The sequence below is a fragment of the Chelonia mydas genome, chromosome 2 (genome assembly GCF_015237465.2).
Source record: "Chelonia mydas isolate rCheMyd1 chromosome 2, rCheMyd1.pri.v2, whole genome shotgun sequence".
Taxonomy (NCBI): Eukaryota; Metazoa; Chordata; order Testudines; family Cheloniidae; genus Chelonia; species Chelonia mydas.
The window spans coordinates 160,625,323-160,646,723 of NC_057850.1; the positions used below are offsets into that span (position 1 = coordinate 160,625,323).

General features: G+C 43.8%; 1 protein-coding gene across 13 annotated transcripts in view; it reads left to right on the forward strand.

The window, feature by feature from the left end:
* COBL (cordon-bleu WH2 repeat protein) overlaps positions 1 to 21,401 on the forward strand; it is a 334,912-nt gene that overhangs the window by 157,979 nt on the left and 155,532 nt on the right. For 12 of the 13 annotated variants that reach the window (XM_043540443.1, XM_037889941.2, XM_037889936.2 and 9 more), the window contains one exon: positions 8,796 to 9,002. In XM_043540443.1, coding sequence (XP_043396378.1) covers positions 8,796 to 9,002 — 207 coding nt within the window. Of the gene's footprint in view, positions 1 to 1,789; positions 2,312 to 8,795; positions 9,003 to 21,401 lie in introns of those variants that run through there. The other variant, XM_043540440.1, reaches the window with a different exon arrangement.

Consider the following 21,401-nt stretch of genomic DNA (forward strand, 5'->3'; position numbering starts at 1 on the left):
GAATCTGTGAAAGAGTTAGGATTAGAACTATGGAGTTCCAGACATTTGACTAGATATGCTACATCTCAGCTCAAATCCTGAATAGATTTTTCATATATACCAAGATGACCCTTGTTTTAAGCTTTTACCCTTGGCAGGCACTGTATATTTTGAAATTTTACAAAAAGAAATCTAGTGATATTCACTCTTCCCTGCCCCCGCCGCAACGTGCTTATCTGTAAATATTTCCAATTTAAATCTTTCTTGCATTAAAACTAATATTTAAGACACACAAAGCTGCACGGTTTTCCCATCAGTAGAATCAAATCAAAGATCAAAAAGTAAGCTGATAATTATCATTGCTACGCCAGAACCAAATTAATTTTTCCCACCCTGTGCAGGAGGACTTGTTCATACCCTTCAGGGAATCATTATCACCATACGTTTGGGGGCTCTCTGTAAAAAACGTGGCAGCTGGTAAAAGCTACGCATGAAAATGCATATCTATAACTTAAAGAAAGAAAGCTTGAAAAAAATGTAGTTTTATAGCCAAAGCAAAACCCAGAAAGCCAGGTAATTCATAGTTATGGGCTGGGTTTTTTATTGTTGTTGTTGTTGTTGTTTGTTGTTTAAAAGTGTGGAAATGAAGAATTAAAATAACTAAAACAAAATTCACTCTTCCCTGGGCCCTCCCTCAATGGGAACCATTCTGTTAATGGAGGTGTAATTAACCGTTGGAACAATTTATTTAGGGTCCTGGTGGATTCTCTATTACTGACCATTTTTAAATCAAGATGGAATGCTTTTCTTAAAGATATACTCTAGGGATTATCTTGGGGAAGTTCTATGGCCTGTGTTGTACAGGAGGCAAGACTAGTTGATCAGAATGGTCACTTCTGGCTTTGGAATCTATGAATGTGGGTCTGTGATAAGTATTTCAACTGCTTATCAAATGTTAAAATTATTTTAATGCAAGAGTGGTACATATGAGCTGTTAGGTAAGACCATAAACTATCTATGCTGAAGACACTGATGGATTATGAAGCATTCTATGTACATCAGATTAAGTTCCAATGACAATACTCTCTGATTATGCTAAAATCACAAAAATTAACCATACTTCCTTTCCAAAATAGCCTGCGAATGCCCTGGTCACCACATACACCACATTCTTGACAGTCCCACCATCAACTTAAGTGGGCAGAGATACTGTGCTAGCTTTCTGTGCCAAAAGTATATTTTGCTCATAACCCTTAAAAGACTGGGATTTTCCAAATGAATATTTGGGAGCATGCGTATATACTGTATGGGGGAGGGCGACAGGCACAAATTCTGCTCTTCGTGAGATCGGGCTAGTGAGCTGCTCACCTCTTCCTGCACGGTGATGAGTGCTCTTAACTTCTGCGGATGTTGGTGGGTCCTCAGCCTGTTAAGAGCCTGGTAGACGGCTCTTAACACTTTGCAAAAGTAAGCCCGTTTACCCTCATGCTTGTTAACATGACCTTTGTGCTAGAGAAAAGACAGAACTCTGGGATTCTCTGTTCAGGATGCTGAAATACACAGGGTCACTGCAGTTATCAGGATATCTAGTCCACGCACTGAGGAAAGCAACCTATGCGGTACACTGTCACCACACAAGGTGTGTCTAAGTTCAGTGATATTTCAGGTATGCAGACTGTTTTAGTTTGTTTTGTTTTTTGTCATGGGAGTTGGAATGCCAAGGCTGCATCATATTGCACTTTTATTAATAAATAACCAAGAGAGGTATAGGTCCAAAGGGCTTTTGGCTTGTTCTCAGTGCACTGCTATGTCTTGGTGGTGTGAAGAGAAACAAGGGACTATTCATCATTTCTGCTGTGCTGCTTCCACTTGCTGTACTATGGAAGAGCTGTTTTTGTTTTTCCCTTTGAGGAATCTAATCTCAAGGAGGCAAATCTGAGATTTAGGATAATGCTGCCAGAGGATTTGTTTATATCACCAAGTTATTTCCTTGCCATATCCATTTTCTTCCATTTAGAATATATTGTTATAAGGAATTTCAGCCTTTCGTAAACAGTGCTATATATCTACGGAGAAATGGAGCATTGTATGTAATAATAGCAACCACTTATTTTTATTTTATCTTGTATTGGGGCACAGAGTGAACCATTCTTATATAACTTACAAACAGGTTGAACCATCCAGGCTAGAAGTGTTCTTGACTGTAATTTTATCAGCAGCCTGGTAGCAGGGATTATCAAGAATCTCACGGCTGTTCCGGTGTTTCTTGTGAAAACACTCTTTTGATGTGGAGTTAAAATTAGTCTGGAGAATTACCAGTGGCCAAAGAAAGGTATGTTATATTATTTTTAAATGTTAGGTGCATTAAAATGTGCTTATGATGTGAAATGTGACTTTGTAAAAAATACACCAGCTTAATCTACAGATCTGCTCTCTCTGAGCATTAGGTTAGCAACAAAACTAAGCTTTTATGACTGTATGCTCCAGTTTGTCCTGCCAAAACATCATAGGTACGAGAGAGTGAGCTGGATCCCAGTCTGGCTCATATACTCTTGCATCAACAGAATTCCTAGCAAAGTTCTGATGTTGGAGAGGATAGAAGTCTGCAGGACTGCTAGCAGAGGTTATTACCCCAGAGGGGTCATATCTGGGCATGCTTGGGTCACGACCATGACCTCGTGTGCATCAGTAAGACAAGTGACTGCAGGACTGCTTTGCGGGAGTGTATGCTGCATGTTTTATACACATTCAGTAATGGTCACCGGTGAGTATGCAGCCCACCCCCAGCTCTTCTCCAGGCATTAGACCTGATTTTCCACTGCCGCGTTCTTTGTGTAGTCATAAACAACAGTGCAAAAGGTCTGCAAAGTGGGTTAAAAATATGATCAAATCAAAATGATAGCATTTTTCACTCCCCTTGCATTCCAATTTGCACAGGTATAAGTAGGCTTGGTAGAATTTGGTTTTTAGTTTTCTGTAATTTTGACAGATAATATCTGGTTTTAAGTAGGATTTTTTCTTAGATTTAAATTTTCACAGTTAAAGGAAATTATCAGGGCTCGGGGGAGGGTCAGACAGTGGGAAGGGTCACAATTATTTATTGACAGTAGACTTTGAGGTTCAAAAAAGTTAAAGCTTTATCAACCGTTAAAATATAAATTTCAAAATCACATGTCAAAATATACATAGCAAATATCTAATACTTCAAAAGTCTAAATCATGGCATTTTGCCCATAAAGTCTTACTTTGCATAACTGTAAATTTTTACTCTTTTAATGGAAAAAAAATTTCAGCAGTTTGTATGTGTACGGTGAAATCAACATTTACCAATGAAAATCAAATCCACTCAAGTCTAGGTATAAATTACATGAGGCAGTAGGTCATCAGCTTCAGCGTGTCTGTTCCTGTCTTACTGTGCATTAGAAAATAACAGGCAGCTGCATGTTGTTCAGAACTGAATATCCCTTTTACTTTCTCTCAGTTCCATTACCATCTTCACTCAGCTTTCTGTTCCTAATCGCTTCTTCCTCTTCTTAAATTTCTGACTTTTTCAGTGTCACAGCTTTCTCAGTCTTCCTCTTGCTTTCTATTCACAGCCTTCTGTCCACTCCTGTTGGTCCCTCATAGAGTTGCAACTGCAAGTAAATGACAGTAAAAGTCCGAACGTCCCTGGAGTCCAGAAAACTCACTTTGCTCCTTCCTCCCTGCTCCAGTTTCCTTTCTGCATCAGTAATACCGAATGAGAGACTGACCTAACACAGAAGAACAGCTCCAAAAATCAGGACTTGTTTGATTTTTGAGCAGCCACGTCCATGTGAATCATTGTGTTTGAGCCAGTGTGTAGCTATAAATGTTTGTGCAATTGTCTTACTAGAAAGGGGTGGGCAAACTTTTTGGCCCAAGGGCCACATCTGGGTATGGAAGTTGTATGGCGGGCCATGAATGCTCACAAAATTGGGGGTTGGGGTGCGGGGGGGGGCTCTGGGGTAGGGCCAAAAATGAGTAGTTCAGAGTGCGGGATGGGGCTCTGGCCTGGGGCAAGGGGTTTGGGTGTGGGGCGGTGGTGAGGGCTGGGTCAGGGGATTGGGGCATAGGAGAGGGTCAGGGGTGCAGGCTTCGGGCAGCGCTTACCTCGAGCAGCTCCCGGAAGCAGCAGCATGTCCCCCCTACAGCTCCTATGCAGAGGGGCAGCCAGACAGCCCTGCGCATCGCCCCATCCACAAGTGCTTCCCTGCAGCTCCCATTGGCTGTGGTTCCAGGCCAATGGGAGCTGCGGAGGCAGCACTTGGGGCAGGGGCAGCGTACAGAGTCCCCTGGCTGCCCCTACATGTAGGAGCCAGAGGGAGGACATGCCGCCGCTTCTGGGAGTCGTGCGAAGTCATGGCACATACAGAGCGGAGCAAGTCCCCAACCCCTTTCCCTGGCTGGATCGCCAGAGCAGGGCAAGCCCCAGACCCTGCTCCCCAGTGGGAGCTTGAGGGCCGGATTAAAATGTCTGAAGGGCCGGATGTGGCCCCCAGGCTGTAGTTTGCCAACCCTGTACTAGAATATGGATCCAGGGCGGGAACTGAATCATTAACAATCATCTGATTTATTTACTTCTCAATTTACTAAGCTGATTTATATTTAAATAGGTTAGTTCTACGTGATCTGCACTGATGCCATTGTACTACTCTTTCTTCCTCTTAAATAGTAGCTGTCTATGGGCGATATTTATTGCCTGCATAGGCATGGAGTAAAAGAAGCACTGTCCCATAGCTGTATCATGGGTAATATCATAGCATTCTGGTGACCATCTCATCCTATGGGCATTTTCAGGATAAAGAACAATTTTCAGGCATTATATTGGATTTCTCAGACTGAAGCTTGTCATGGGAATTGTCAGTCTAGATGCAGATGTGTCAGTCAGATTTTTTGCTAGCTTTGGGGTCCAGACCATTAGGTGTGAGGCAGCTGTTCTGCACTGTACCACCAACATACTTCCGCTTCCAAGCCTGTCTGTTTGGCCAAGGAAGGATTACTCCAGCATAAGGGTGAGCCAAGATGGTGTACAGCTGATGTAGGGGCTTCTGTGTCATGCACCCTGGTTTAATTTAAATCTTTTATCCTGAATCCCGTTGTGTCCTTGGTTGATCTTCTGGCTCAGGCTCATGGTCCTTTTTTGGCACTCTGTCTGTAAGGAGGCTACATCCCTTTGGGATTTGCCATGATGATAAAGGTCAAGGTCTTACTCAGTGTTAAGCTTCCCAGAGTTTGATCTCTCTCCGTCTCTCCCTGCCCCCTTTTCTAACTAATTCACACCTCTGTGATATGCCTTTTTGGTGTGTTCTGGGCCTTTTCTGGGTTTCTGCTCCATATGTATTATGTAGCAGGAGAGCTAGCCCAAATCGGGGGGGAGAAGAAAAAAAAATCCCTGAATCTGGATCACAGTTTTTTGGGTTTTTTTTTTTTTGTAAATTAGTGTGATCAACATTGCACTGCTTTCCCATCTATGTTGTCTTAAAATCTGATGTAAGCAGGGCATGACTCTAATGAGAATGGGTCATTAGGATACTAGTCATCAGAACCGATTTTCTTAAATATATGCACAGTATGAGGTCAGCTACTCATATTGCATTAACGTTTATATGGTATTTATTGTGTGTCTGCCTGGCTACCTACAAACAAATGAGAAAGTAAACTTTGTGTGGAACTTCCTCTGTTATTAAGGATGTTTGTTGTTTGATGCAAGTTGATGCAGCTGTATCTCAAAAATCATGTAACCTGTTTCTGGAGAATGATGGGTTGATATCAGGGTGTATCCACAGAGCTATACTCTCCTGGTGTAAAGAGCCACAATTCACATGATTTACTGTATGAACCATCTCTTATTTTTCCAAGGTATGCCAGTGTTCAATGCAACGACTTCTTGCTCAGCAGAGGAGGAGATGCCGTCTCATGTGTTACAGTTCCTAACCGTCCTTTCTTATGCTTAGAGATGCACTACTCTCCTGTGTAACAAGACACTGTCCTCAAGCAGCTTGCGCTAATGTTCCAATATAAATTGATTTGGGGGGTGATCAAAATCCAGGTCTTGACCTGGATCCATGTTTGGCAGTTTGAGACCATTTCCCATCGCCCTGCACTATATACAATAGCACGATACCTAGGCTAAATCGTTTGAAAATAATTAGGTTCCAATGATGAGGATCAGTGAACACAGTTGAGTTTACTTCTGCATCCCTTTTTTTTATTATTATTGTCAGTATGTTCTGCTATCCAACTGTATTTTCATATTTATCATTTGAAGCCTAAATTTAATTCAACTGAAGTCTATTGGAAGTTTCATTAAAATTGCTTTTTTTCATCTTCTCTGGTAAATATGATAAAATCAAAAGGAATCTGCCTGAGGAAGGAGTGAGAAAGGACTGAAGTACTTGGCTCCATGAATAATGAACAGTTAGTAATGTGTTTCGATGTGGTGTCATTGTGGAATTTGACCATTAGTTTGCCCAAAGATCATTTAGAGCCAAATGATGCTCTCATTGAAGTCCATGCAAGTAGGACCAGGCCCTAAACCCCAAAACTAATGAGATAGCACAGCAGCTGTTATAACAGTCACTGGTATTTCTGTTGAATTAGGGCCTGATTCCAAGCCTGCCAAAGTGAATAGGAGTCTTCCTACTGGCTTCACTGGGCTTTGGATCCACCTCTTTCATACACAAAATCATAGAACATGTAATGTTACTGTATGTGGATTATTTAAATGACCCAAAATAACTTTGAGTGAGGTTTTTCCTCCATATTTACCTCACTTACTTATGCCTTTGTATTAGGATTCCAGGTTGATGTGTTTCATGTTACCTGTTTACCATCTCTGTACTTTGTAGGCACACCTTTATCACCCAAAGTGGAAACAATTTACTCCATTTAATGCTCTATTTTATTAAATTTTGTGGATATACAGAGAGACAGAGAAGGAAAATAGCTGTGAAGAATGAATAGATATCAGTTCAGAGAGGAGAGAATATATGATGCAGGAATGAATAGATCAAATTCTTCAGCCTGCTGGAAGTCAGACTAGATGATCCTGATAGTCCCTTTTGTCCTTTAAAAATCTATGAATGACAAGAGGGCAAAGTAATGTTGTTCATTGAGGGAGAGAGATCAGCTGTTTATCATTCATTGTTATGTTGCATTGTTAAAGGTTAGGTTATGGGTATCGTTGTCTTATTTATTATATTGCATTAATTATACTAGAAATGTCCTTGATCCGCTCAATTTACTGCACAAATGATGACTGGACAATGGAGTGTTTAGAGAAATTGAAACAGAGACATTGATAAGGAGTATCTCCTCACTTCTGATTCTTTGAGGGCTTGATCCTGATGGGGCCTGAGCACCCTCAGCTCTCACTGACTTTCATGGGAGTTCGGGGTGCTCAGCACCTCACAGATATGAGACCTTAATAAGTAAGCTTCTCTGGAACTAACACTTCCCATGTCTTGGGGCACAGTTGTGCTCTGCCTTGCTCAAGTGCACAAGGTGTGGAGGGGAGAAAGTATAGGCCTAACTTTGCTCCCAGCTGTGAAAAAGCTGTGCAGAGCATGGGAATGATCTGCATTATATATATATATAATATGTGGGTTTAATGGATTCATTTGCTTGTTAAGAGTTAAAATTAGTTCTACTTAGATTTTGGGTTGCAGAGAAAAAGGTAGTAAGTGTAGAGAAACTTAATTTCCTGGTACTCAAGTGCACAATACTGTGTATCCACTATTGGGAGACTACAGCCAACTCCTTCTGGAGAAATGCATAAATCACTTTGCATCAGCTGCAGGGTTCCAAGTCAGACCAAGGAAGTTTTATCCATTTGAAAGACCCTTTGTTTAAGATTTCAAGGTCTGCTTGCGAGCTGAGGTGGGAGACTCATTGTGGGTACGTCAGAATGTTAGGGAGGCAGCAGTTACTTGAGGGGGCAGCCTGTCTCACCCAGCCCCAGTGCTGGGGGTGTGCCTGGATTAAGTGGAACCTGTCTAAACTGGCAGGGAAAGGCTGGGTTTGAGTAAGAAATACCCATCTAGGTTTTTATTGTTTTAATCCTGTTTCTCTCTACTTGTTACGTTTCTATGGCTCAATAAACCGTACTTGTTCTTGAAGAACCTCTCGTGTCACGGTAAGTCATTTTGATGACAAACTCCCAGAGAGAATTCTGTAGCTGGACCCAACCCCAGCTGGGCTGGCTGAGGTAATCAGGGTGTTGTAGCCTGGTGATCCAGTCTATAGAAGTGTGAACCATCAAGTTCCACTCTGGGATAAGTGCAGACAGAGGCCTATCACTTGGAAAGAGTGGCCAGGGAGAGACTAGGGAAGAGAGATCAAAGGTGCTGTTCACCCGTGAACTGTAAGAGAAGCTAATGGGATTTTTACCATTGACTTCAATGAGAGCAGAGTTAGGCCTATACTGATCACTTTTGAAAAGCCCACCCTTTGTGATACACTGAATACACAGGAATAACATTTGTGCCATGGAGATGTGTGATGATCAAACAGTGCAGAGCATTTTGGGAGAGGTCAGAAACAGGTGGTGGAAATCTGTTGTGCGCATCATCCCAAGATTATCATGTTATTTTAGAGAAAAAGCTGTAAAAATAAAATAGAACTGTAGATATAAAAAGTTCCATGATAAAGAGAAATAACTTCCACTGTAGGAGCTGTTATAAATGACTTAAGATCAGGGGGAAAGGAAGCATTTCCCTTATAACACATGCTTGCACTTCTCATCAAAGGAAGTGTATTTGAAATCACTAACTCTCTACTTCTTTTTATTTCTCAAGGAGAAAAATGAAGGCTCGAGCTCCCCCTCCACCAAGTCAATCTCTTGCTGCAAGTCAAATTCAGAGTGAACAGAAGTCAGTCACAGAGCTGGGAGTAATCCCTGATCAGAGCCTGGTGACCATGAAAGAAAATCTGATAAACAGGACAGTGGACTTTACAGTCGTTTTACCAAGTGGTATGGAACAGAAGAGCAATGTACATGGGAGGTAAGGCACCAATCAGCTCTGTCATCCTGGAACCTCCCTTCCCCCACATCTTGCATTTTTAATAGGTAAACTCACCTCTCTCACTGTTGATGGAGTTTGTCTCTTTTTCACCCTTCCCTGTAGGACTGTTGGTTAGAGAGAAAATTATAACATCAATGGGCTTGATTATGTCCCCTAGAGCTATGCTGATCTCATCCATCCCAAATGGAAGAGGAATTCTGCAGCCATTGTTCCCCCATTTTCCCCAGGACCCCTCAGAGGATCTGTGGAAAGAGGACATGGGCAGTCCTTCCACAGTTCTATGGAGCTGTGGGAGACAAATAATAGTGTCTTAGGCTGTAGCACATTTCTGTAGCCCCCAGCTACAATGGGGATTCCCCTTTACAGGGATCCTAGTGAGAAACACTATCTGTGAGAGCCCCGGCAGTGTGGCTGTATTGGAACTACAATAGCTAGGGCACAGGTGAGCATGTGCCACTGGGAAGCAGAGCTGGTGTGGATGTACATGGCCTTTATCTTCACTAAGCCCCAAGAAATGAGTCCATGCATATCTCAGAGATCTGCTGGGTTTCTACGGGGAAGCAGAGAAAGCAGCCTCCTGGTGTGTGAAAGTAGCAAGAGAATAAAGGCAGGGGAATAAGAATCCTGTCACCAATGAATAAAGATTGGGGAGAAATATTTCTGAGGAGACTGCTGAGGTAGTTTCTTCCTCTGGACCCCCTCTAATGGAATTTGCTATGGAAGGAGGGATGTGGCCCATTAATAATACTTTAAAAGCACTTCACAAGTCTCTTCAGAGTGTCTGGGGTGCTGTACAACAACACAGTAATAAATACTCCTGTAAATATGTTGCGTAAGACCTTGCACTATAAACCCAAATTCACAGTAGAATCAACAATTAATACTAATATGTTAAACTATAGAAGGAAAGCTGGCACCAGCACTGGCCCTAATGTGATCACCAAAACAAGGAACATTGAACTCCTAGCAGGCAATGCCTTGGCATCAAGATCCAGAAATTTACTTTTTGATACTTTACACAGAAAAGGCTCAAAACATCAGGATTCCTAGTGCTTGACACGGCAGCGCCTATATTTGGGTAAATAAACTTCTAAATAGTGACAAAATTAGAGCAGAAACCCATAATTGAGGGCCTGATCCTGCATGTATTTATATTCTCGTACTTACTGCTAAGCACTGGGCAAAACCCCTGTGTACAGGTAGAAGCCCCAAGCTGACACAGCATCCTGTAATCAGGAACAAAAGTCTAGATGCATGCTCGCTTCTCTGGCAGGGATGTGGTGTGTGTGGGGAGGGGTGGGAGGAGGGGGTACTTTGGTGCACTGGGGAGATGCACACTCTACCAGCAAGTGGTGCCTGATGTACCAGTTCCCAACCCCCAAACAGCTACAACATGCAGAACACACAACACGTATCTGATTACAGGATCAGGCCCAAAGACTCAGTAGCCTCAAGGAACTGAAAGGTCAAAAGAAAGTAATGCTTATCTCTGACATCAGGTTACATGCATGATGAAAGAGCAGAGAAGAGCTATTTGGACCTAATTACAAAATGAAAGAAGAGGCCTAGAAAACAGAACAGATTCAGAAAATGAAGAATCGTTGGCCAAAAAGTGCAGATATTTCATCAGCAAACCCGAACAAGCTCCGAGTGTCATGCAAAGGATACTAGCCATGACAGGCCTAGTGATCAAGGAAATTATTTTCCTTCCAAAAACAAATTTGCAAAAGCACTACAATTATAAAGGGCCCTATTGTGATCTTTTGTAGGGGAGGCAGAAAGGTGAATGAAAAAGGAAACTACATTTAGTAGCTATATGCGCTTGAACAGGGTATTGGAATTTATAGCTGCCTTTGATTTTCATGGATGTTTGTTATCCCTACCATGGCTAGTGCTAATATTTTATATATTGATCCAGTCATTTGGTTTGTGGGCCCAAGGGTGGCAGGGGATGTTGGAAATACACCAAAAGTTGCTAGGTGCTGGATTTAGCCTTTGAAAGTTAGCTGAAAATGTAGCATCATCTATAATCAGACTGTTCCCCATAGGTTAATTATTTATGGAAGCTGAAGTGTATCCCAGCAAGGGTGTAAAATAAATTATGTTCAATGAGCCAAGTAATGCATTGCCATCGATCTGTGTGGAGAACTCCTACTGGTGACTATGAATATAGGGAAGTATCATCACAGGGCTGAGGAAATTGGCTCTAGGTTAGGATTGATCAAACTTTCAAAGATTTGAAGGTTGAAAGTAGTTGAGAGAAATGCCTAAAAGTTCAGCTTCTTTCTGAATTTTATGTGAAGTATCTTAACTTCTCAAGTCTGCAAAATTGGGTTGGGAGACTCGCAATAACAATTCCAGTTTTTGCATTTCCATTTCTAGACCTACTTGAAACAAGAAAGTGAAAAGACTTTTAAAAGTAAAAATGTAATGGAGGAAGAAGTTGTATGAAAATTTTTAATTTGGGTTCAGTTATAGTTTGAGACAAACATCTGAGCCAGTTCTTATTTTAATCAAGCCAGCTCAGTTACATCTATTTCAAATGGTATCATAAAAGACTTTGCATGTTGATCAGTACATAACAGCCAATGAGGATAGAATCAGGGATAGATTTTTAAAGAAGCAGGTCGTAACTTCATCAAACTTCAATTTCCCTCCTGCTCTGCCTGACTAGTGCAGGGATAGAGCAGAGATGATGTGTGTCGGGGGGGACGTGCGGTTCATGTGCCTCCCCCCAGATTTGTGCCAGGGTTTGCTTGCCAGGCCGCTTCCCTGTGTGATAGCTCCCAGGGCTGGCAAACTGAAAGCTGTGGCCTTGGGGAGAGGCAGCAGCAAATAGGTGGGAGCTGCAGGGAGAGCCACTGCTTTCACTGCTGCCTCTCCCTGCAGAGTGAACACCTGGGAGCTGCAAGGAGGGGCTGCTGAGAGTGGGGTGAAGGTGTGACTCAAGCTGTTGGGAGGGGGGCAAACCTTTAAATTGTGCCCCCCTCACGGTCAGCAGGTTACAGTCGTCTCTGTCGAAAGAAGAGAGGCCATCCCCATGTTCTTCTTCAAGTAGTGTCCCTATAGGTGCTCCACTTTAGGTGTCTGTGTGCCCCTGCACTTCTAATCGGAGATTTTTGGTAGCAGTGTCCCCTTGAGCCCCGGCAAGTGCTCTCCCTCCCTCCTGGTCTGCCTGGAGGCTATTTAGCACTGCAGGGGTGAACCCCCCTTACTTCCTTCTCTACCAAGTTTGACCCAAGGAGCAGTTGTCCCTTCCTTATCTGTGTCATTAGCATAAGTAGTGTTTGTTTTGTTACCTTTGTTCTCCCTAAAAGTACTCAGGCTAGTGTTTTGTTTTATTTTGTTTTATTTTATTCCTTTGGTTTAAAAAGGAAAGAGAAAAAGGAAAAGAACTTCACTTTCCTTCCCTGTCTGGGGGCATCCCCCCCCCTCCCCCGCCCCCAGGCATCTAGTAGACACATAATTATTTTTTTTTTCAGTTTTAAAAAAAAAAGGCTCTTCTGCATATTCCTCCCTGCTAGAGGATGACACCCCCTGCCCAGGGGCTTGCCTGGCTCTCTCTGCTCCAAGCCCTGCCTCTCCTGCCAGGAGTCAGTTCCTGTAATGGCCAGACACTCACTGTGCCTGGGAGACCCTCACAGAAGTGCTTTACCTGCCACACCTAAAACTGCAGCCTCACGGGAGCTGGGAGCTGAAGTAAAAATTCCCCCCTATAGAGAAAACACTTCAGTCTGCAGGGGACCCCGGATCACCCCCGGAGCCTTCACTTCAAAAGGGGTCGAGTGGTGAAGAGACAGAGAGAAGAAGAAGAAGAAGAAGCCACCAGCAGACTCCCCTGGAAAGGCTCCTCCGAGCAACTGGCCAGGCAGAGGGGTGTTCCCCAGTGCGGCCATCTCGGCACGGACCCCGAGTAGCTGGCCAGCCTGTGGGACTCCCCAGAGCCGCCACCTCGGTAGGACAATACCAGCAGAGGAACCTCCTGCTGCGAGCTCAGCTGCCGCTCTGGTTGGGCAGGGAAGCTCTGGAAGCTGAAACCTGAGAAGGGGCTTCCTGCTGTGAGCTCCGCCCTGCTCTGAGCTCTGCTCTCCCACCCACAAGGGGCTTCTGTGAGCTCTGTGCTGCTCTGAGTTCTACTCTGGGCCCCGAGAGAGCACAGTTACCGTACCATCGCTAAAAGAGCGACCCAGAGAAGCCCTGCTGTCAGCTCTGCTTCAGCACCAAGACACCAGAGGCTTCCACCATCATGCTCTGAGGCAAGGGTACAGTCCCCTAAGGAGAGAGGACAGTTACCGTACCATCTCTAAAAGAGCGGCATAGAGAAACCCTTTAGTACCAGATGCAACAAAACTCCCATCTAGGAAGCGTTCTGAACCTTCCCAACCATTGATATCGACTACAGACACTCCTCTGGGGTTCCGGATGAGCCCATGGTAACACAGGTGCTCTGATACTCTGGAGAACTGTGCCCTCAGTACCCAGGGAGAGACAATTACCATACCATCTCTAAAAAAGTGGCACCAACAAACTTTTTGTACTGGGCAAAATTCTCATTTAGAGAGTGCTCTGCCCAACTATCGGTACTGACAATGTACCACGGACCCTCCTCTGTGGTACCAAATGAACCCATGGTACTGCATTAGCTCCGGTACCCTGGAGACCTGATGATTGGGGAAGAACCACAATCCCCATTACTTGGTACCAGGACCCCAGTATCGAGCACACCCCGGCACCCAGAATCGCTCCTAGCACTGGCCGTATACTGCCAATACCCCAGTCAGTGGCACCCTTACCCACTGACGAATCTGACACTGGCCAGGAGGAGATCATTCCCTGGCCCCTCAAGGTGGCCCACCACCATACTACAAGGGTCATCCCCAATTCCTTCACGCCAACCGCCCATGCCTGCCTTCCTGCCTCTCCCTCCCAAGGCCATATTGTAACTCTAGGGGTATATACACACATATGGCGCAACCGTCTCCGGTGTCTCTCAGGGAGAGTCCACCAGATGGTTTGCTACAGCCTGGCACCTGAGCCAGGACAGGAGAAAGCTTTTTCAGAACAGGAAAGAAGGGGGAAGGGGAAGAAAAAAAAACCACACCTGAAGAGGAAGCTACCTCTTTAGCACACTTCTCCTCATCTCTCCCAGATGAGACTGTGCTGCCCACCCCTCATCATTAGGTGAAGATATAAGAACTTTCTGGATCTTATCAAGAGAAGAGAGTGGCAGACGAGCTGCAGATTCCCTTACAGGAGGTGGCAGATACACATCACAAGTTGGTGGAAATTCTGCACACTGCCTTCTCATCTAGAACTTTCCTCCCAATTAATGAGCTGATTCTAGATCCTACCAAAATCATCTGGCAGAGCCAGCCTCCATTGCACCAACCAGCAACAGAGTGTAAACAAAAACAACCATACATTTCTACCCAAAGAGGCAGACTTTGTTTTCAACATCCGCAACCCAACTCCATCATAGTGGATGTGGTTAATGCATGAAGCAAGCAACATAATGCCAAGTCAACTCCATGTGATCAGGCTTTGCAAGTTGGCATATTCATCAACAACATTACTGTTTAGAGTCTTAAATTACCAAACTGTCATGGCCCAAACAATTTTGTTAATCTTGGGAAACCCAGGATGTTTCTGAAAAATTACTGGAAACACAAAAAGAACAGATTCAGACCATCCATAGAGAAGGTCAGTTAATAGCCAGACCGGTCCTAGAGACCCCACTGGATGTAGCTGTTACAGCTGCCCGCCCAGTCTCCATGACAGTGGTACTGAGGTGGGTTGTGGGTTTTTTTTTTGTTCACTACACCTCTCTAGATTTCCCAAAGAGCTACAGACTTCCAATTTGAACGGCCAAACTCTTTGTGGAGAAGACAGATTTTCTCTCCACATCCTGAAGGATTCTCAGACTGCACTACACTACTTAGGAATCTATACTGTGGAACAGAAGAGAAGATATACCTCTCAACCACACCACAGATGACAATCTTCTCAATACTCACCATCTCTTACACTCTGGCTCATAACAGCACAGAGGGACAGGGCTCAAAAGTGAGAACAGTATGAACCCCAGTCCATGACCTCTCAAACTGCCTCTTATAAGCACTTTGATGAGCTGGTCGGAGGCCTGAACAATGATACCTTATAGCATCAGCTGCCATCTATACACCTATCACGCCACTCAGTAGTCACCTTACCTTACTTCACAGCAGTTAGGACCAGCTCTAGAGGAAAGAGATTGATATCTAGCCCTGAACGTACAGGGTGCCTACCTCCATATGTCAATACAACCATCGTACAGGAGATTTCCTACTGCTTACCTTTAGGGCAGGATCATCATAGGTACAGATTGCTCCACACAGGGTTGTCTCCAAGGTTCACTTCACTGTAGTAGCATACTAACCTTGGTACAGTGACTGGACTTTATCAGCATCAACATGATGCAGTACAAGCGAGAGCGCTCCTCTCACTACCCACACTCGCCACCCTGGGACACGTCTCCCTAATATGCTGGGGAGCTTACCTACACAACAACAAGGTTCAGGACAAATGGCCTTCCACAGAAATGACCTTCCATATCACTCTTTTGGGGCTAGGGGCTGTCAGGAGTGCCTGTGCCAAAGACAAACTCTGCCTTTCATCAAAAACAACACACAAAGGTTATGATGGACTTAATGTGACCTCATCGGATGAAGTGAGCTATAGCTCACGAAAGCTTATGCTCAAATAAATTGGTTAGTCTCTAAGGTGCCACAAGTACTCCTTTTCTTTTTGCGAATACAGACTAACACGGCTGTTACTCTGAAACCTGTCATTAATGTGACCTGTATGTTTTGTATAAACTGCCAAGGAGCTGCCAGATCGCCCTCCCTCTGCAAGACAGCATTCAAACTTTGGAATTGATGCACCCATCACAATGTGCTCATCTCAGCTGTCTGTCTACAAGGGATACAGAACAGGATAACCAACAGTCTCAGTGGGAATTTTCTCACGACAATGAGCGTATACTGAATTCACAGGTGCTTCAAGATATAGCCACCCTTTGCGGAAACATTCACTGGCAGTTGCCCTCATCTTCCCAGCGGACAGAGCCCACTTGTATGTCTTTTTTCCCAGTTTCCTACCCTATCCAAGATTCTGTTGAAAATTCAACAAAACAAAGCGAGAGTTATTGCGATTGCCCCTCTTGACTATAACAAGTCTGGCTCCCTTACCTGATGCAGATGGCAATATGCCCTCCTGTTCCTCTGACATCAGCCCATTCCTCACCCGCTCTCTCAAAACAATGGGCTGACCCTTCATCCCAACCCCTGGGTCCTCTGCCTCCGGGCTTGGATCTTTCTTTGTTCCAAGGCTTAGAAGCAGAATGCTCTGACAAGCTGAAACACATGTTGCAACAAAACCACAAGTTGACCACTCCACATACCTATCTACAAAATGGAAACGACTCCAAGTTTGTACCATTCCAAATGGACAGCCCCAACCTCATCTTTCCTCCCTCTGATTTTGCACTACATTTTAAACTCTCACTCAGCTCCCTTAAGGTACATCTCATGGTGAAAATGGCTTCCCACTTGGAGTTTGCTCACCACTAATGTGTAGACTCTTTAAGGGCATTGAGACTCTCTTTCCCCATGTGACACCACCCGCTCCAGCCTGGGACTTTAATCTAGTTCTCAGGGCTTGGACTAGACTTCCCTCCGAGTCCAGGACAACTTGTTCTCTCTTACACCTGTCTGTGACAACAGCATTTCTAATTGCCATCACCTCAGCTAGGCACATAGGAGAAATAGCGGCCCTGATGACACACCCATCATTCACGGCCTTTGTCTTTTAAAAAAACAAAAAACAAAAACAAAAAACCAAACAAACAAACAAAAAAACTCTAAGGCCGTATCCCAAGTTTCTCCCTACTTTTTCTGCACTTTCCATATGAATCAACAGATCCATCTCCCTGTTTTTTCCCAAAACCACATTGTGACAACTGGGAGACAATTGTGCACATGCTAGATATTAGAAGGACATTGGCATTCTACTTGGACAGGACTAAGGACTTCAGAAAATCTCCTAAACTCTTCCTTTCATCCACAGAAAGATCCAAAAGCTCTGAGATACCTCCTCAAAGACTATCCAAATGGGTCTCTAGTTACATTAATCACTAAGCAGGGGCGCAACTTACTTCCGTCCATATGCACTCCATGAGATCAGTTCCTACTTCAATCACATTCCATAGGGATACTCCTATCTCCCCAATCTATAGAGCAATGATTGGGGCCTCTGTCCATACTTTCACAGAACATTATGCGATCACTGAAGATTTGGCCGCTGACACCATCTTCGACTTCACAGTACTCTCTGTAGTAAAAGACTCCTCTCCAAAGTCCCAGCCTCCAGTGGTGGCTACTGCTCCAGAGTCACCTAAAGTGGAGCACCCATAGGGACACTACTTGAAGAAGAAGAGGAAGTTACTCATCTTGTGCAGTAACGATGGTTCTTTGAGATGTGTGTCCCTATGGGTGCTCAACAATCCACCCTCCTCCCCTGTACTTCGGAGTTCTCTACTAGGGCTCTGTGGTAGAGAAGGAAGTGAGGGGGTTCACCCGTGCAGTGCTAAATAGCCTTGAGGCAGACCACGAGGGAGGGAGAGCACATGCGCGGGCTCAAAGGGACAGTGCTACCAAAAATCTCCGATTAGAGGTGCAGGGGCTCACAGGCACCTAAAGTGGAGCACCCATAGGTACACACATCTCGAAGAACCATCGTTACTGTACAAGGTGAGTAACTTCCTCTTCCCGCAAGCACGTGCATCTCTTCCCTTCCCCGATTTTTCTTCAGGGGCTGTCTCAATCATCACCAGTCCTATCAAGTTTTCCACCAGTTGAGTCTGGTGGGTGGCATTCTCCTCTGTAAAGCACGAATGACTCCATTGACATTAATGGAAGTCATTCAGAATGTATATTCATGAATCTGCAAGCAGAATTTGCCTTTATATATTGTGATAAATCTATCTTTTTAGGGTTGTAAAACCACTCCCTCTTTTGAGATCTGCCAGCAGCAAAGTAAGTCATGTGGCTCTGGAAATCAGCATCATGAAAGATGGCTGGGTAACTGAGGAAGCCCAATTTAAAAGGAAACTGTCCACTTGAGAATCACGTTTGTCTCAAAATAATACCTTAGATTATTATAACTGAAAGTAGCTAGAGGAGAAAAAATGTTCTCTATTTTTTGTTCACTTTGTGCATTTCACGGTATTTATGTATAGTCAATTTCTCCCTTGCAGAAAAGACCCTTTTAGACATCAGCAAGAAAGCAGGGAAGTCCTTATAAAATATATTTGAATGATGTTCAAGTAGTACAGCCTGACTTTAATACTTTTTATTAAGGATACTTTATCAGAAATTGGATTTTTTTTTTAAAGTATAAAAACAATTCACATTGACAGTGTCCCTTTATTGTTGTGGCTACCGGCAGCTCCTCAAACACACAAGTTGTTTCAGATTTTGGAAAAGCCACCCTGCAGATTTGAGGGCAGAATGGAGCCCTTGATGAATGGTGTTGTGATATAACAGTTTTGTACGAAGCATTTTGTCCTTTTAGAATAATTAATCCCTGTGAACTCTAGAATAGTATGTGTTTGCCTCTTGGGGAAATCAGACTTCCTGTACCAAAATAGTCATGGAATATCTTTTTTTAAACAACTAATCAGTTCTTATACTCTTGTGTAACCACTGCATCGTGTCCTGAAACGATAACCTAAATGTGTGATTTTATTGCACCAGATCAGCACAAGCTTCTGGCAGGTCTGAAAGAGGAAGGATGACAAGACATTAAGAAAGCAAATAAATGTGAGCACTCCTAAAGCAACTGCAGATCTAATATTCTTTTTGTGTGACCAGTTGCTTGAAGCAGACCCTTTGAGTCAGTGAAAGCAAAGGAAGGAATCGCTATCCCCATAGTTCAACTGTTAACTGGATTGATCTGAAGAAAGTCCACCTTGCTGTTCACGCCTCTTCCCAGTATTTCCTATGAGTGAATTGAAAACTGGTTTCATCTTTGCCCATTTCTGGAACTGAACCAAATCTGAACCATTTGTAAGATTCAGGACCTGTTTGGTTAACTCCCCCTCCCAACACTCTGGTCTTTTGCTGCTGGGATCTTACACTCCTGCAGTTCCTTTCTGGGGCTTCTCTAGTGTGCCTCAGAGAGCACACTGTGCCTGGGATGCTGTAGGACATCCCAGCTGCACTGTGCACCCTGGGATGTTGCCAACTGGACAAGCCTAGAGTGCATTAATTACAACTTAGCCTCTTGAGGTCCCTTCCACTCCTGTGATTCTATTATTATAATACCTGATGATACCTCCATGAAAAGGCCCAGTAAGTGCCCCCTGTGGAGGGCTGTGGTTTTCTATCAGCCGGCTTCCTTGGTTCAACAGTAGAGTGTACAGTTGCTTTTTTCTTCTTCCCAGTTTCTCTGCTCTCTCCAACCTTGCCAGCAGCATTGTTATACTCATGAAATACACCAGATACTCTAGAGACAATTTCTATACCCATCCCAATATTTAGCTAATGTGCTGGTCCTCTTTTTGTCACTGCTGGGGTTTGATATCTGCAGCATTAGGAGTAGTTATGCTGTACATTGCATGTAATATTGCCATGTGTTGCAGAAGAATAGCCAGGGAATTTTGAACTATCCTTGACTTTGGAAACCAGCCTCCAGGTTTGGATGAGGGAGGGTGAGAGGTGATTAATGGGACAGGGAAGGAGAAAAAGTGTTTTTGATCATCTAGGGAGCTAGCTCGGATGATGGCTAAGCTTCCACAGTCATATCTATTATGGTGATTTACAGTAAGCTAGGCACTTCAAAGATAATGCATAAAAGACAGGTCCTTGACCTAAAGAATGTACAAGTTAAAGCCCCAATCCCACACTGGAGGCTTGCAGGACAGAGCTCTCGGCCTATATGGAGTCTTATTGATTTCAGCAGGGCTCTGCACAGGCATATGGGGGGTGGTCTGCTCTCCTAGTTCTCAGTGCAGGATCGAGACCTAAAAGGTAACAGCTACAGCTTACAAGTCATCTCACAGAATGCTTTCTAAAGAAGGGCAGCTCTAAAGAGAGAGGGACTGGGGGTGTGTTTGTGTACATATTGGTGATACTAGGTCCAGGTTAATAAAAGGAAATAGTTATAATAATAATAAAGGGCTACCAAGCTAAATGTAGAAGAGGTTTAACAACAAATAATTAGGAAATTTAAAACCACGGAAGGATTAAAACCAAATAACAAGAATTGAAGTACAAAATAGCAAATAGGAAGCGAGTCAAAATTAGAGCAGCCAGGCAGGTCCTAAGCCACAATAGGCAGTCAAAAGGCACATGGGCAAAATAGACAAATATAAAGCAAAAGGACATTTTTCTGCATCTGTCACCCCCACTCCACTTTTGGCTGAATGTTCCCTGTTTAGTTTATGCCGTGTTGTAGTAGCCGTGCAGTCCCAGGATATTAGAAAGACAAGGTGGGTGAGGTAATATCTTTTATTGGATCAACTTTGGTTGGTGAAAGAGACAAGCTTACACAGAGCTCTTCTTCAGGTCTGGGAAATGTACTCCGGTGTGTTGTGAGGGGTGTTGATCATTGTAGCAGTCACACCTCTCAAGATTCATGGCTCCTACGTATGCCTATCACAACATGTAGTGTGCCTTATCCAGTGCATTAAATGCCCCACCAACAACTATGTAAGTAAAACCAGACAATCACTATGCTCTCAAATGAACTGACACAGGAAAATGATAAAAGACAAAAGCACCCTATTACCTGTGGGTGAACACTTTTCACAAAGCTATCACTCTATATCTGACCTATCAGTCCTCATCCTCAAACGAAACCCGAACAGCACTTTCAAAAGATGAGCCTGGCAGCTTAAATTCATAACCATGCTAGACACTAAAAATCATAGACTGAATAGACACACTGGATTTATGACTTATTACAACAGTCTATAACTTATTAACAACCCCCCCCACCACCCAGCTGTTCCCGCCCCGACCCCCGCCTTCCTTTCCCCCATTGTTAAAAATATCTGCCTGGGCAATCGTGTTTGAACCTTAACATGGTTTCTCCCGGCAGTTCTTGGGTTCTTTTTGTGCTATAGAGTTTACAGCTCTCTAAAGAGTGTTGGAGGTATTTGAGGGAAGAGTCAGAAAACTAACAAAGTATATTTCCAAGTTCTGGCTTGAATAAGTAAAGAATGTACATCCTAGCTGGACAGTCGGTGTAAAAGAGATTAACCTGTGCAGGAGGGGGCAAAGAAAGGAGCTCTCCGCTCTGGAGCTGGAGAAGTCCTGAGACTGGACTTTAAAATCAACG